General features: G+C 33.6%; 1 protein-coding gene across 2 annotated transcripts in view; it reads right to left on the reverse strand.

Moving 5' to 3' along the window:
* The window catches only part of LOC127710714 (tRNA (uracil-5-)-methyltransferase homolog A-like), a 42,932-nt gene extending 34,598 nt beyond the window's left edge, over nucleotides 1-8,334 (reverse strand). Inside the window, exons 1-6 of one of the 2 annotated variants that reach the window (XM_052216650.1) lie at nucleotides 8,270-8,334; nucleotides 7,005-7,059; nucleotides 5,439-5,736; nucleotides 4,165-4,291; nucleotides 2,386-2,474; nucleotides 961-1,036 (exon numbers count right to left, since the gene is read on the reverse strand). In XM_052216650.1, the coding sequence (XP_052072610.1) occupies nucleotides 961-1,036; nucleotides 2,386-2,474; nucleotides 4,165-4,291; nucleotides 5,439-5,736; nucleotides 7,005-7,023 (609 nt within the window). In that variant the 5' untranslated portion in view covers nucleotides 7,024-7,059; nucleotides 8,270-8,334. Of the gene's footprint in view, nucleotides 1-960; nucleotides 1,037-2,385; nucleotides 2,475-4,164; nucleotides 4,292-5,438; nucleotides 5,740-7,004; nucleotides 7,060-8,269 lie in introns of both variants that reach the window. The other variant, XM_052216649.1, reaches the window with a different exon arrangement.
* Nucleotides 8,335-15,212: the final 6,878 nt, after the last annotated feature.

Consider the following 15,212-nt stretch of genomic DNA (forward strand, 5'->3'; position numbering starts at 1 on the left):
TTTAGGTAAAAAAACTTTTTGTAACTGTTAGAAAAGGTCTAATGAAACTCCGGTAATTTCAAATCCTGTGCGGTCGTTTGCGGTATTTTCTTGGAAAAACCTGTTTTCAATCATCAAACAGAAGCTGAAATTGCTTGTAAATGATTCTAGAACGCTTCATGATTGTTAAAATAAGTTTAATTCACTTAAAAAACAATTTAGAAACTTGTGTATGTTTAAACAGGAAGTTTAAAAAGCACGTGTAAAAGAAGAAATTAACCGGTGAGAGTCGAAATCCGTACATAACAGATATCACTATAATACGACTTTGACTAAAACAGTTCCATCCTTTTGTAAAACAGTCTTTAATATATCTATCACATTAATGCTTGAAGGGTCTTAAGCTAATACAAACCATATTAGTCAGTATGAAACACCAAAACTGAACGAACAATAACCGATTACGTTTTGTAGTTTACAAATTCTAAGCTGGTTTACGGTTGTCTTTTTCACTATGTTTGTATCGTTTCAATCATGCAGATACCAGTTTATTTCAACCAATGCATTGAAAAGAAACGAGAAATTTGTAATGAAAGGTTTAGTTTTTATATTTATCAGTATTAATTTGATATTGAATAGAAATAACTTATTAATATGGATGAGTTAAAATTATTAGTTTGAAAAATGATAAGAGCGCCCTCTACAATATAAATAACAAAGATGGGGGAACGTAAACAAACCACCTCGCCCACGAAATTGAAATGTTTCTCTTATTTCTTGCTTATTGTACTCTATAGTCCGCACCCCATCTGGAAGGTCCAATTTTGGAGAATAAAACCGCGGACTATACAAGCCTTTCTACGGTAGCTGAAAATGAATGTGACTGTAATCTTCAAACTTCAAACAACAAATTTCTGCATAAAGATGGGGAAATATGTCAATCAAGGTAATTGGTGGTAAAACATGATTTAAACCACAAACCTTGGCATCTAATGTTCTGTCTTTCCATACATGTCCTTTAATCTTCTGTATTGCATCATCTCTTTCTTCTTCATTCCTGAAAATATTTAAATATATATAAAATCATCTCTACTGACCTCATGTAAAAAATGATTCTTGCAATACCGTCCTAAGAACACTTCAAATAAATACCTTTTAAGGATATACTATAGTGAAATTACAAAAACCTAGAATTTAAAATTGATACTATAGGTCATAAGAGCATTAGTTAATGAACAAAATAAGCTAAAAATGTTGATAGGCTATGGAGCTCCTTTTCAAGATATTTATTTTTTTTTAAATGGACAGAAAAGGCTGACTCAGACTTTTATCTCATATTTGCATTGGTATTATTTGAGTCTCAAATCAAAAAAAAAAAAATCTAGAATCTGCTTAAATTTTGGTAAATGATCATGACCTTTTATGAGCTATTGAAGTCTTATATGGAAAGAAAAAATGGGTGTCATGGGGCAAAATATTTTACCCTGTATAGTCATGATCGTAAGAAAAAAAACAAAGGAGTCTAAACATCTGACAAAAATATCTAAACCTGACCTGAGTAAATCCTTTATAAGAGAATAAGTAAATGATTTGGTTTAATAATTATTTCTCTTTTATAAAAGCATATGAGAAATCATCTTCTAACTTTCAAAGATCAATGACCAAATAATCATTTAAAAAGTAACTAAGAATGATGTCAGATACCCCCAAAAGGATATCCTTAAGTCAATCAGCACATGCAAGTCACTATCTACTGTCAGTTCATTATTATTTATGGGACACCAGTTTTTGTGTGGATTTCGTGGGTAGAAATAAACAATGAATTCAAATATACAACCAAGTGACAATTTGAATAGGTCTGTAAGAAGTTTTTTTTTTTTTTAACGTAACTAATATATTTTATTGCACACTATTGCTGTTAACAATTTACTCAGTGTACAGCATTGCACTAAGTATCCCTGATATGTTAGTTATTTATTATTAGGTATCCAGGGAGAATATCTAATAAGAGTAAATTGATATTACATTACAATATTACAATATTTAAATAATTAAAGTATTAATTTATGTAAGAAGTTGACATAACCATGAATTCAAATTTTCAGGAAAATTAAAAAATTTCGAAATCCACGAAAACAAAAATGAATCCACAGTATATTGTCAGAGCTAGCTGTCATTCAAATTATCTAATTTTGAGTAAGTATCAGTTCTAGAAGTTCAAAAACAAACATAAGGTAAATGTGTTTCTTTTAATCCCGGGAAATCTTACTGAAATGGTTCAACAAATAGCCTGATTGAGAACAAAAACTGTGTTGGTGTTGGCAACAGTTTTGTTAAAATGTAACCATGACCTGAGTTAACGCTGCCATAAAAGTAAATATTTTACAGTCTATAACGGTTACATACCTAAATGTGGCAAATGCAAATGTATGTGTGTCTACAGCCTTCACTTTAACTGGTTTCACATCTAGTCCATTCAGTCTTTTCTTCAATTGCTGAAAAAAGGGGGAAATGCTTAAATTGAGTTAATTAAATCCAAATTCCTAATAACATAATTTGTACACCAATAACAATGGTTTTGCATACCATGAGAAGCTCAAAAACGTTATAACTTTAAAAAAATATTGAATTTTGAAGTTAAAATATAGTTTACCTCAAAATAGATGTATTCTCATTCATTGTTGAATGTATTTCCATAGCTAAGTAAAAATAATAAACTATAAAATGATGATATCATACAGACTATTTTTTCAAAGGTAAAATAAATTAATGCAAAAAAAAGTTCATCTGACAAGACACTTTTCCCAGACTTTAAGTAACTGAGATTCCCCCCCCCCCCCTTTAAGTTCATTTATTGACTTATGTTCAAACCATAGGCTTATATAGCCCTAAAAATATTGAATAGTTATTGAATCTCTACATTTAAGGTGGTACCAAACACCTTGTCTAAAACAAATTTGGCTCGATTGATTTTCATAAAATTTTGACAAAATATTCAATTTGACCTTTTGACAAAATTATAAAAAATTCTTAAAAATGGATAAATAGCAGTTTGACAAACACTAGTTTTGTTCAATATTTCCTTAACAATAGAACATGATTAAAACGTTCTGCTGATTTTTTTCAGAGTTATCTCCCTGTAGTGTTCTTAAAAAACTTTTATTTAAATATAAAAGTGTACCTTCAAGACATTAATCAGGGACTGAAGTTAAAATTTTGGCATGGTAGCTATAGCCCATAGCTTAAATTTTGCAGCCCACATATATAGTCATATACAAGAAAAGCAGAAATTCAAGTAGCCCACACCAAATTTTAGGGGCCATTGGCAAGTGGGCCCCTGCTAATTTCAAACCCTGTTAATTCATAAATAGGTAAACCATTTTCTTTGTTGTAAAGAGACCAAATAATATAATTCTTCTAGCATGTCATGATCATATCAGTTATGTTATCAGAACATTTTTGGTTTAAAACCAAGCAGTTTAAATTATATTTTCTCTTATCAATTTTCCTCAACTTCATTTGAGAAAAATATATACATGTTACTATACCAACAGAATTTGTTTTTAAATTTAACCAAATTTGAGCCACTAACAGTCCATAAAAATATTCAATAGTAAAAATATGAGATGTTGTCTGCTCTGAAAAGTGTATTCTGTGAAAACAAGCATTCTGAGAGAATTGCATGGCAATACATAGTCCCCTACCAGTTAAAAATTAATTGTTTACTGGAACAATATGCTAACGTTATCTATTACTTGTCATGGTGTAAACTATAAAACAAATATCAAGTCAATATCTTCAAACATGATGACAAAGAGTGTTGAAAACTGATTATTTGAGTGAATTTTCTAAGTCCAAGGACCTTAACTCTGCACAAAATCATCAGACAGGAACAAAAATTTGAACTTGATCTGTAACTTGTCGTGATGAAACAATATACCAAATATCAAATCAATATCTTCAAGCATGAAGAAAAATAGTGTGGAAAACTGATTTGCCGTACTGATGGATGGACAGACAGACAGAAGACAGACAGGCATACGGACAGAGTGCAAACCTAAAGTCCCCTTCAACTTCGTCAGTAGGGGACTAATAAAATGTTATAATTTCACAATGCTATTAAGGAATTTTGTTGATTCATACTGAGTTGTCTCTCTTAAATGTGTTTTTTAAACTCAGAATTACCTTAAAACCAAATCTCGGTAGATTGGTGATTTCTATTTTAAAAATCTCTGATGTAAATTCTTCTCTCCGTGTGTACTGATATAGATCAGAAGAAGCCTCATTTTCCTCTGCTGTATTTTCTGTTGCTCTATAAAAATAGACATAATTATACAATTATAGCAGGCATGGAATAGTATTCCTAAAATTTTGGAAAACTGATAAATAAATATATGAACCTGGTTAAACATGTTAAAGGTTGTCTTTTATTGTTAATGATTATATCTTAATTTGCTTTGACTATTGAGAAATTTGGTTTTCACTGTTGGCTTGTGGCATGTCTTTAAAGTCTCATTGAAATTCATCCACAACTTCCTTTATAGACTCTGGATGTTTTAGACCTTTTTTTGTTCTTTTCTTCCTCAAACCTTTTCTTATTCAATTGATTATTAAAGACAAAAGGATGTATAGTTGAGTATTTTAAAAGTGTTTTACATAAATGGTATAATCAATTTCTACTGAATGTTTCTGGACATCTCATGATCAATACATTTTAGTTTTTGTGTCATTAGTTATGGGATTCCAATTTTTGTGGAAATCATGGTTATTTGTAAACGAAGAAGTACCAATTTTCTGTATAAGCTTAAAATCAGACTTTGGTAAAACCATGATATAAATTATCAAGGAAAATACAATTTTCCCTCAAATTATAAAATATATTACCTGAAGGACATGAAGAAAGAGACCATCCACTCAACATGCTTTAATTCAGGAGATTAAGACAAACTATTTCATTATTTTTCTTCATTGAAACATTTATTAAGCCTCGTGACTTTTGAAGGGGAAAAGGGTACATGGCGGATATACACAGTAAATGCAAGGCTATTACATTTTAAAAGAATAACTCCTGATAGGGGTAATCTAAATTGAATTCTGGTGATTGTTGAAGATTCACTCTGATATACCGGTATATATATATATATATTTCTATTCAACATATCTTATACATAATAGGTAAACAACAGTCATTGAGGCGAACTTTTGAAGACACAGAGCCTGCAATCCTTTTCTAATAATTACTTTCATGATTTTATTGGCCTGTAGCAGAAATTTTACAAGCCATGATAGAGACTTTAGAAGCCTGGGCTTGTGACTGTGGCCAATCGTGAAGACTGAAACAAATCAAAATCATTAATCCTATTTTATTCAACACTACCAAGAGTTAGTTTTAACTGAATCAAATTACATATGTACATGTCATGTATGTATGTGTATTTTATTATGTTGAGATACTTTACCCCACTTTTGGAGGTGAACCTTCTCCATCTGTCTTCAATTTCTTTTCAGGTGGCTCACATTTCACTTTTGGAAGTGAACCTTCTCCATCTGTCTTTAATTTATTTTCAGGTGACTCGCACTTCACTTTTGGAGGCAAACCTTCTCCATCTGTCTTTAATTTATTTTCAGGTGGCTCACACTTTACTTTTAGAGGTGAACCTTCTTCATCTGTCTTCAATTTTTTCTCAGGTGGCTCACACTTAACTTTTGGAGTTGAACCTTCTCCATCTGTCTTCCGTTTCTTTTCAAGTGGCTCACCTGCTAGTAAAAGTGTTGTCAATTCATTACACAACATAATTCAGTTCACACAAAGGCTACTGTGGATTCATTTTTATTTGTGGGATAACAATTTTTGTGGATTTCGTAGGTACAGGTGAACAACGAAATGTTCAATGAACTACAAATTTTCTATAGGCATGAATACAGACTTTTGAAAAACCATGAAATCAAATATCCACAAAACTGTTATTTTTTTGCATTTTTGCGCCTGTCCCAAATCAGGAGCCTCTGGTCTTTGTTAGTCTTGTATGTTTTTTTAATTTTAGTTCATTTATATGTTTTGTAGTTTAGTGTGACATCCATTTTCACTGAACTAGTACACAATTTTATTTAGGGGCCAGCTGAGGACCACCTCCGGGTGCGGGATTTTCTCGCTGCATTGAAGACCCATTGGTGGCCTTCTGCTGTTGTCTGCTCTTTGGTCGGGTTGTTGTCTCTTTGACATATTCCCCATTTCCATTCTCAATTTTATAGTTTACGTTAATCCATGAAAATTGGTACCCACGATACATTTTTCAATGGTTGTTTTTTTTTTATATTTTGTCATGGTTGATTTAAATAAAATTAAACATGTAATATTCTAAGATGGTTTTTAAATATCTTGATAATTTCTGTTGATTTGAAAGTGGGACCTTGCTCTATAATGTGGGTGCTTGCTCACTGTTGAAGATGGCTCTGTGGCCTCTAGATATTAATTTTTAAATGCTGTAGGTTGTTCAGTTGCTGTCGACCTAATGTTTTCTCCTTACACTGTATCTCCTTCCATTCATCTGTTCGTACACAATTAAAGTTACTGTAATAAGTTAAAGTGACAGGTCAAAGACCGATTCATCATAATTTAATTTTTCAGGTATAGTTTAATTATTTTATTCTATTTTTCAGGTATACAAAACTCAAGGGAGATAACTCTTTCGAAGACCGCAGAATGTTAAAACACTGTAAAACTTTAAGCAGTTTCTCAACATGGATTGAAATTTATAAAGGCGGCAACATATCCTGTTTTTGCTCTTGAATGCATTTCGTGCAATCTATTGATTATTGGTTGCTTAATGTTCAAAAGTTCACCAATTGAAATTTTGTTCTTTGGAATTATTTGAATGTCTTTTAAATCATGGTAATAAAATTATGAGAAAAATTGAATGATATTAATATTTACCATACCTTTTGTAACCTCTTTTTATATATATTTGTCTTATAAAGAGAGATTAGAAAATTATTGTTAATAATAAAAAGTTATTATTTTTTACCTGTATTTTCTGTTTCCATTCTCTTCTTAGAAAATTAACTTATTACACTGATTATCTGCAAAGAAAAGGAAAATATTTACTTCTGACTGTCACTACAAGAGTTCTGCAATAATAAGACAGGTTCAGTACAATGCATATCATGTATATCCACAGTTTGGACTAAAAGAGCTCAATCTTGCTATACACAAGTCAGGGTTCCACATTAATGGCTGTCCGCAGACCTGCCAACTTAATCCCGATTTAAGGGGGATATCCCCCATGAGAGGTGATAACCTGAATTTTGAAATTCTTTATTATATGAACTGAACACCTCAAAACATTTATTTAAAGGAGTTAAAAGGGTATTTAAGCACATATATACTCATTTAAACAATATAGTAGAAGATTAAAAACACTAATGACAATGAAAGAGGAACAGTTGGTCCTCTTGCGCTTAAAATCCCCTATGGAGATTTTGAAAAGTTGGCAGGTATGTGTCCGATTGCCCAGGACAAGTGAAAATCATCATTGGGCAAGTAAAAGCTGCTGTATACTTGTCCCATTGGCAAGTAAAATTAAAAGTTAAAAACCGTGAAAAACCCTTATTCTCTTTTTTATTAACAAATCATCATAATATATCAATTATCCCAACAAAATAGACAAGTTCAGTTTTAGTATTTTCCCTGTCTTATTATAGACATTTCAAAAATATTAGCCATTTAGCATGTTTAGAGTATGTTTCTTAAGTTATAAAACAGGTTAGAAAATATATATATCAAGGATTTGTATAGTGTCACTATACAAATCCTTGTATATATAAATAAATGATATCTATTTATATGATTTCTCACTGTTCAGCAATATTCTATTTAAGGAAATGGTTTCTGTGGGTAAAAATATACATGTATTTGAAATACATGATGTAAACATTACCTAACCCAACTATAAAATAGGGTTTAAAGAGAAAGCTGATCCTGATCCTAAGGACAAAATTGACACAACTCGTCTCTATATAGATCTATATACTATTTTGTTTCCTCATATGGTACACCGTTGCTCAGGGTAATATTTCTTGGTATCAAGATGATTAAAGTCGGAGCAGAAAAAATGACCCCACAATATTTTTTCAAAAATCGTAGTTTTAACTTTTATATGAAAATTCATAATGAAGTGTCAAGATGTGCCTATACTGGCAGAAAATATACAGATACAGATATAGTGAAAAATCACAAGTGACGAACACTTATAGTTTTAGTTTTACCTAAAATGAATGTTACAAGTCTTACATGTTATGATGTAGGCCTATAAATTTTCCAGGTGAGCGTGGTAAGGAGTTTAATATGGTATGGGGGAATGACACTAGTGATAAGTGTCGGAAATTTCTTATGTTGAATATATGTACGTCCTATGTAGAAGCACCTCATTTCGGCACGAAATAAAAACATTATACATGCTTTATTTGTAATAAAACCATTGGGGTTAATGTGATATCCGTAACTGCAGTTACGTATATTCGAAGATGGCGGACGATGTTTCTGGTCATTATTTCTTTTGTCAATTCTGTAATAATATTGTATTATTCTTCGGTATTTCGTGTCTTTTTTAACGTAATACTAAGTTTGAAACTGAAATACAAAGGTTTTTGTCATAGTTCAACCGCTACATGGAGAAATCAGCCGTCCAAAAAAAAGCGAGAATATGGGTAACTGTATAGACTGATATCCGTAACTGTAATAAACGTTTAGAAAAGGATATCCGTAACTGTTGAGTTTTGTACGTTGTTTCTACTTCATTCATTATCCTCGATTTAATAGATCGGGTGTCGGGTGAACATTTTTTCGGAAATAAAACTGCCATAAATTCGTTAAAAGATTAGAAATTATTGAAAAAAAGTATGCCCACAATATTATTACAACATTAGAAAACTGCCACTGTTTATGACGTCTTTACACTAATTCCATTGGATGTTGGATGTGTAATGTTGATAATTTAGTCTTAGATGCATAATTTGTTTATTAGTTTTTATTGGCTTTGGACTAGCTTTCAGTAACTGCGAGTACTCTCAGATCTGTGTCTTTTGGTGGGTGGGATGTACAAGTACCCTCCCACGTCCACTCTGTGCTTTTGAAAGATTTATTTTTATTTGTATCCACCTGATGAGTTAAGCCTTTTCAACTGATTTTTATAGTCTGTTCTTATGTTGTAATGTTACACCACTGTCCCAGGTTAGGGGGCGCCCACTAACATGTTATACCCCGCCACATTCTGTATTTGCCTGTCCCATGCATGGCAAGTCAGGAGCCTGCATTTCAGTGGTTGTGATTTGTTGCTGTATTACATAATTATTCGTTTTTCGTTAATTTTTTGTACATAAATAAGGCCGTTAGTTTTCTCGTTTGAATTGTGTTACATTTGTCATTTCGGGGCCTTTTAGAGCTGACTATGCGATATGGGCTTTGGTCACTACTGAAGGTCGTACGTGTAGTATCGTTCTATAAGTATCTAGAGTTATCTAGCTTTACATTGATATGATGCTGTGCATCTAAAGGCTTATCTGTAATATAATATGTAGAAGACCGGATGTGTTGTTGATTAAAGATGGTACCTTCAATGGTGTTCTGTATATTTACATGCCTTTGGTTTAATACAGAATAATCGTCTAGTAGAGACATTACAACTGGCGACGAGGATGGGAGTTCTGTATATTTACATGCCTTTGGTTTAATCCAGAATAATCGTCTAGTAGAGACATTACAACTGGCGACGAGGATATGGCAGAAGCTAGGCCGGTATTGACAGATGTTGGAGGGATTCCAAAATTTGATGCAAATGGGGAAATAAATTCAATTGGACCAAGATGGAACAGATGGAAGCGTGGTTTTGAACTTTTTGCTGTTGGAAAAGGTGTGGTCGAGGCGGAACAAAAGAAAGCCTTACTTTTACATACTGCCGGAATTTCTGTGCAAGATATTTATTTTACTCTTGTTATTGCTGATCCAGGAGAGGGAGAAACTGTTTATGATGCAACAGTCACAGCATTAGACGCGCATTTTACACCGCAAGTAAATTCAGCATTTGAACGTTCACAATTCCGAGCAATGATGCAAACTTCAAGTGAAACAGTAGAACAATATATAACACGTTTGAGACAGAAAGCTGTGTTTTGTGACTTTCATAACATTGACGAAATCATTCGGGATCAAGTTATAGAAAAAGGTTATTCTCAACGTTTAAGAAGAAAATTGTTGGAGCGTAACAATGTGACTTTAGCGCAACTAAGGGAAATTGCTCAATCATTAGAAGCGTCCGAACAGAGAGCCGTCTCAATGGAACAAAAGGAACAAATAAACAAAGTAAGTCAACATAGACATGATAGATTTGATAAACATTCGAAATTTAAGACACAAAGCCAAGTAGATTTCAAACAAAGACGTTGTTTTGCATGCGGTCACGAAGGACACATTAAAACAGACGCAAAATGTCCAGCGAGGGGAAAGAAATGTAGAAAATGTAAGAAAGAGGGACATTTCGAAAAGTGTTGCAAAACAAAACAGAACAGAAATTTTAACCCGAGACGTGAAACTGTAAGAAATGTAGAAACAGAGAGTGACTATCAAGATCCGTATGTATTTACAGTAAACAGCGGAACTGCCAATAATACAGATTTCAAGATAAAAGTGGGAGGAGTTATAATGCCAATAATTATAAATTCAGGAGCGTCGGTCAATGTTATTGACAGGCACATGTGGGAATTTTTGAAGAAGTCTAACATGTCTGATATTAAGTGTGAGTCAAGATTAAGTGATAAGAAGATTTATGCCTTTGGGAATACACAACCGTTAAATGTTGCAGGAAGTTTTATCACTAGTGTATCTGTTGGAGATAAAAATGTTGATGCAGAATTCTTTGTAGTTGAAGAAAAAGGTCAAGCGTTGTTAGGTAAAACAACTGCAATATCTTTGGGAATATTAAAAATTCAGAGTCCGCCGGAAAGTGTTAATTCAGTTAATTCCGATAGGAAAGCAATCATACAGCAGAAGTTTCCGAAACTTTTTGAAGGCATCGGAAAGTTAAAGAAATTTCAACTGAAAATACCGATTGATGAATCCGTGAAACCAGTTATTCAGCCGATTCGTAGAGTACCGTTTCATCTTAGGGAGAAACTTGATCAAAAGCTTGAAGAATTACAAAGATTCGACATTATTGAGAAAGTTGATGGACCGAGTACATGGGTGTCGCCTGTCGTAGTTATACCCAAGAAAAACTCCGAAATACGCCTATGTATTGATATGCGCAGAGCAAACGAGGCCGTAGTCCGTGAAAGGTATCCAATACCTACCGTTGAGGAAATATTACAAGATCTCAATCAAAGCAAAGTATACAGTAAATTGGATATTAAGTGGGCATTTCATCAAATCGAGCTGTCACAAGATTCAAGGGACATTACAGCGTTTATGACACACCAAGGACTATTCAGGTATAAACGTTTGATGTTCGGCATCAGTTGTGCACCAGAAATGTATAACAAGATTATTCATCAGGCTTTAGGTGGATTATCAGGTGTAAATAGCATTTACGATGACATAATTGTACGTGGAAAATCCGACGAAGAACATGATCATAATTTGGAGCAGTTATTGTGCCGTTTGGAAGAAAAAGGACTAACTTTAAACATCGAAAAGTGTCAGTTTAACATGGAACGTATAGAATTCATGGGACACATTCTTTCGGAACACGGAATTGGTGTTTCTGAAAGTAAAGTACAGGCAGTTAAGGAAGCCAGAAAACCAAAAACAGTTACGGAAGTAAAAAGTTTTATGGGACTTGTAAATTTTACCGGGAGATTTATTCCAAACTTAGCCACTATAGCTGAGCCGCTAAACCGTCTTATGAAGAAAAATAAGTCATTTAATTGGGGACCGGAACAGGATGATGCACTTGAAAATCTAAAACAGTGTTTAGCGAACAATACGAATTTGGCATACTTCGACATAAATGCAGATACGCAATTTATAGCTGATGCAAGTCCAGTAGGGTTAGGCGCCGTATTAGTTCAGAAACAAGGAGATTCTCATAAGATTATATGCTACGCGAGCCGTTCGCTGTCCGAAATTGAAAGGAGATATTCGCAAACGGAGAAGGAGGCTCTTGGTTTAGTGTGGGCTTGTGAACGTTTTCACGTATATCTATTTGGGAAAGAATTTCAGCTATTAACTGACCACAAGCCGCTCGAATTCATTTTTTCGCCGAAATCGAAGCCTTGTGCTAGAGTGGAACGTTGGGTTTTACGTATGCAAACATATCATTATGTTGTTAAACATATACCAGGAGCGAAAAACATTGCAGATTCGCTGTCCCGTTTATTATCTACAAACGAGCAGAAACCCGAATACAATAAAACGGAGGAATATTTACGTATGATAGTGGACGAAGCCACTCCCGTAGCTATGAACATTCGCGAAATCGAAGAGAGTTCCGAAAATGACGACGAATTTAACGAAATAAGGACATGTTTACGAACTGGTCGATGGTATGAGTTAAAATACAAACAGTATTTGACAGTTAAATCGGAGCTTTGTGCTTTAGGAAATTTGATAATCCGAGGAACAAGAATTGTTGTACCCAGCAAACTTCGCGAACGAATCTTACAACTTGCTCATGAAGGTCATCCCGGCATTGTAATTATGAAACAGAGACTCAGAACAAAAGTATGGTGGCCTAACATAGACCTTGACATTGAACAGTGGTGTAGACAATGTTATGGATGTCAATTAGTATCTAAACCAGAAAGGCCTGAACCTATGCAAAGGTCTGCGTTACCGTCGCGACCGTGGGAACACTTAGCAGCAGATTTTCTTGGACCACTTCCATCAGGAGATTTATTGTTTTGCGTTGTGGATTATTATTCACGGTGGACAGAAATTGCTGTTATGAAGTCAACAAATGCCGAGAAAACTGTTGAAGCATTGGATAAAATGTTTATAACTCACGGATTGCCAATATCCATTAAGACTGACAATGGACCACAATTTATTAGCCAATATTTTAAACAGTATTGTGAACAGAATGGCATAACACACCGTCGAATTACACCGTTATGGCCGCAAGCCAATGGAGAAATCGAGCGACAAAATAGATCTTTTCTGAAACGACTTCAGATTGCACACGCTGAAAATAAGAACTGGAAAGAAGAACTTCAGAAGTATTTGTTTATGTATCGTGCAACGACACATTCAACAACTGGAGCCAGTCCAGCCGAATTATTATTTGGGCGTCAAATAAAAACAAAACTACCCGAACTTGGACATTCTAAAGAAGATATAGAAGTCAGAGATAAGGACCGTGAACGAAAGGAAAAGGGGAAAATGTACGCTGATGAAAAGCGAAAAGCAGTTAAAAGTGAGTTACAACCGGGAGATAAAGTTCTCGTTAAACAGAACAAAGAAAATAAATTATTCACTACATTTCATCATAAGCCGTTACTTTTATTAGAGAAAATTGGTAATAGTGTATATTAGTTCAATCAGATCAAGGAGTTAAATACCGCCGCAATGTCACACATGTGAAAAAATTTGAGCAACAAAATATGCCAAACGAAAATATGTTAGATAATAATCTAAGTGAGAATGTCAATACAAGTAATCAAAATCAATGTGAAAATGTAATTATCTCAAACGAAATAGTGTCCGAGGAAACACCAGATGTATGTCATGCTGATAACGATAACAAGATTGATGATGTAGAAACCGCAATTAGCCGCGTGCGACCGAAGAGAAATCGCCAATTACCAGCAAGACTGAAAGATTACATTATGAACTGATTAAAATAGACTTGTAAAGAATTTTCAATTTGATTTTATTGAACATTAGTATTTGAAAGAAACAAATATACATTTTGATTTATATTTTTTTAATTTTCATTTAATTTTCAATAAGAACCCGAGAAAATTAATAAGTAAAGTTTTACAGGGATAATAAGTATTTAGATTTTTTTAAGTATTTAGAATTTTTTAATTTGATTAATAGCTAATAGAATCTTATTTCAGTTTAGTTTAGTTTAAAAAGATTAATTCACTTTAATATAAAAAAATAGAAAAAAGGAAGGGATTGTAGTATCGTTCTATAAGTATCTAGAGTTATCTAGCTTTACATTGATATGATGCTGTGCATCTAAAGGCTTATCTGTAATATAATATGTAGAAGACCGGATGTGTTGTTGATTAAAGATGGTACCTTCAATGGTGTTCTGTATATTTACATGCCTTTGGTTTAATCCAGAATAATCGTCTAGTAGAGACATTACAGTACGGTGACCTATAATTGTTAATTTATGTGTCATTTGGTCTCTTGTGGAGAGTTGTCTCATTGGCATTCATATCACATCTTCTTTTTTTATATATGTTCAGGACGAGAACAAGTTAAAAAAAAGATACAATAGATAGCCAAAGATTACAACAGAGACCGTCCGGGAAGAAGGTCAGGGCAATTTGGAATGCCACGAGAAAATGATGATAAATTGGATAGGGACTGAAATTTGGCCTTGCCACAGTCCACCTATGGACCGCTCAAAGAGTTGTTGCAAGTTAAGGGTTCTTAACGTGCAAAGAGCATGGCACTCTCTCTACACGAGGCATCGGATTTAACGTCCCCATTCTGACCGGCCGTGGTGCGTACTTGATAAATCCCACACAGTCAAACGGACGCCCTACTTTGGCTAGGGTTTCCCCCAGGGCTATGGTCAATTTGTACTCTTGCCTTTAATTTTCGCATATGAACTTTATCTATAAAGTGTGTCTATATGCCCAGTTGTTAATATAATGAAATTCTATGCGACTGTCATACAAGTGAGAGGCTTAGCTAGCGATAAAACCAGGTTTAATCTACAATTTTCTACATAAGGAAATGATTGTACCAGGTCAAGAATATGACAGTTGTTATCAATTCGTTTGATGTGTTTGAGATTTCGATTTTGCCATTTGCTAAAGGACTGTCCGTTTTCAGTTTTACTTGTTATTTTTGTTATTTACTTTTTTTCGTTATAAGCGATGTGTATTTCTTGATTGCCACCTATATTTCATCTGCAATAAAGCTACCCAATTTCCTTCCTCTAGCTCACTATATATATATATGCATGCTGCTGACTATATAGAATACAGAATTGGTAGCCTGAACAATATATTTTCACATAGTATTTGTAAAGACTTCCAAGAACAACTTAGATTCCGATTTA

This window comes from Mytilus californianus, unplaced genomic scaffold, assembly GCF_021869535.1.
Source record: "Mytilus californianus isolate M0D057914Y unplaced genomic scaffold, xbMytCali1.0.p SCAF_8, whole genome shotgun sequence".
Taxonomy (NCBI): domain Eukaryota; kingdom Metazoa; phylum Mollusca; class Bivalvia; order Mytilida; family Mytilidae; genus Mytilus; species Mytilus californianus.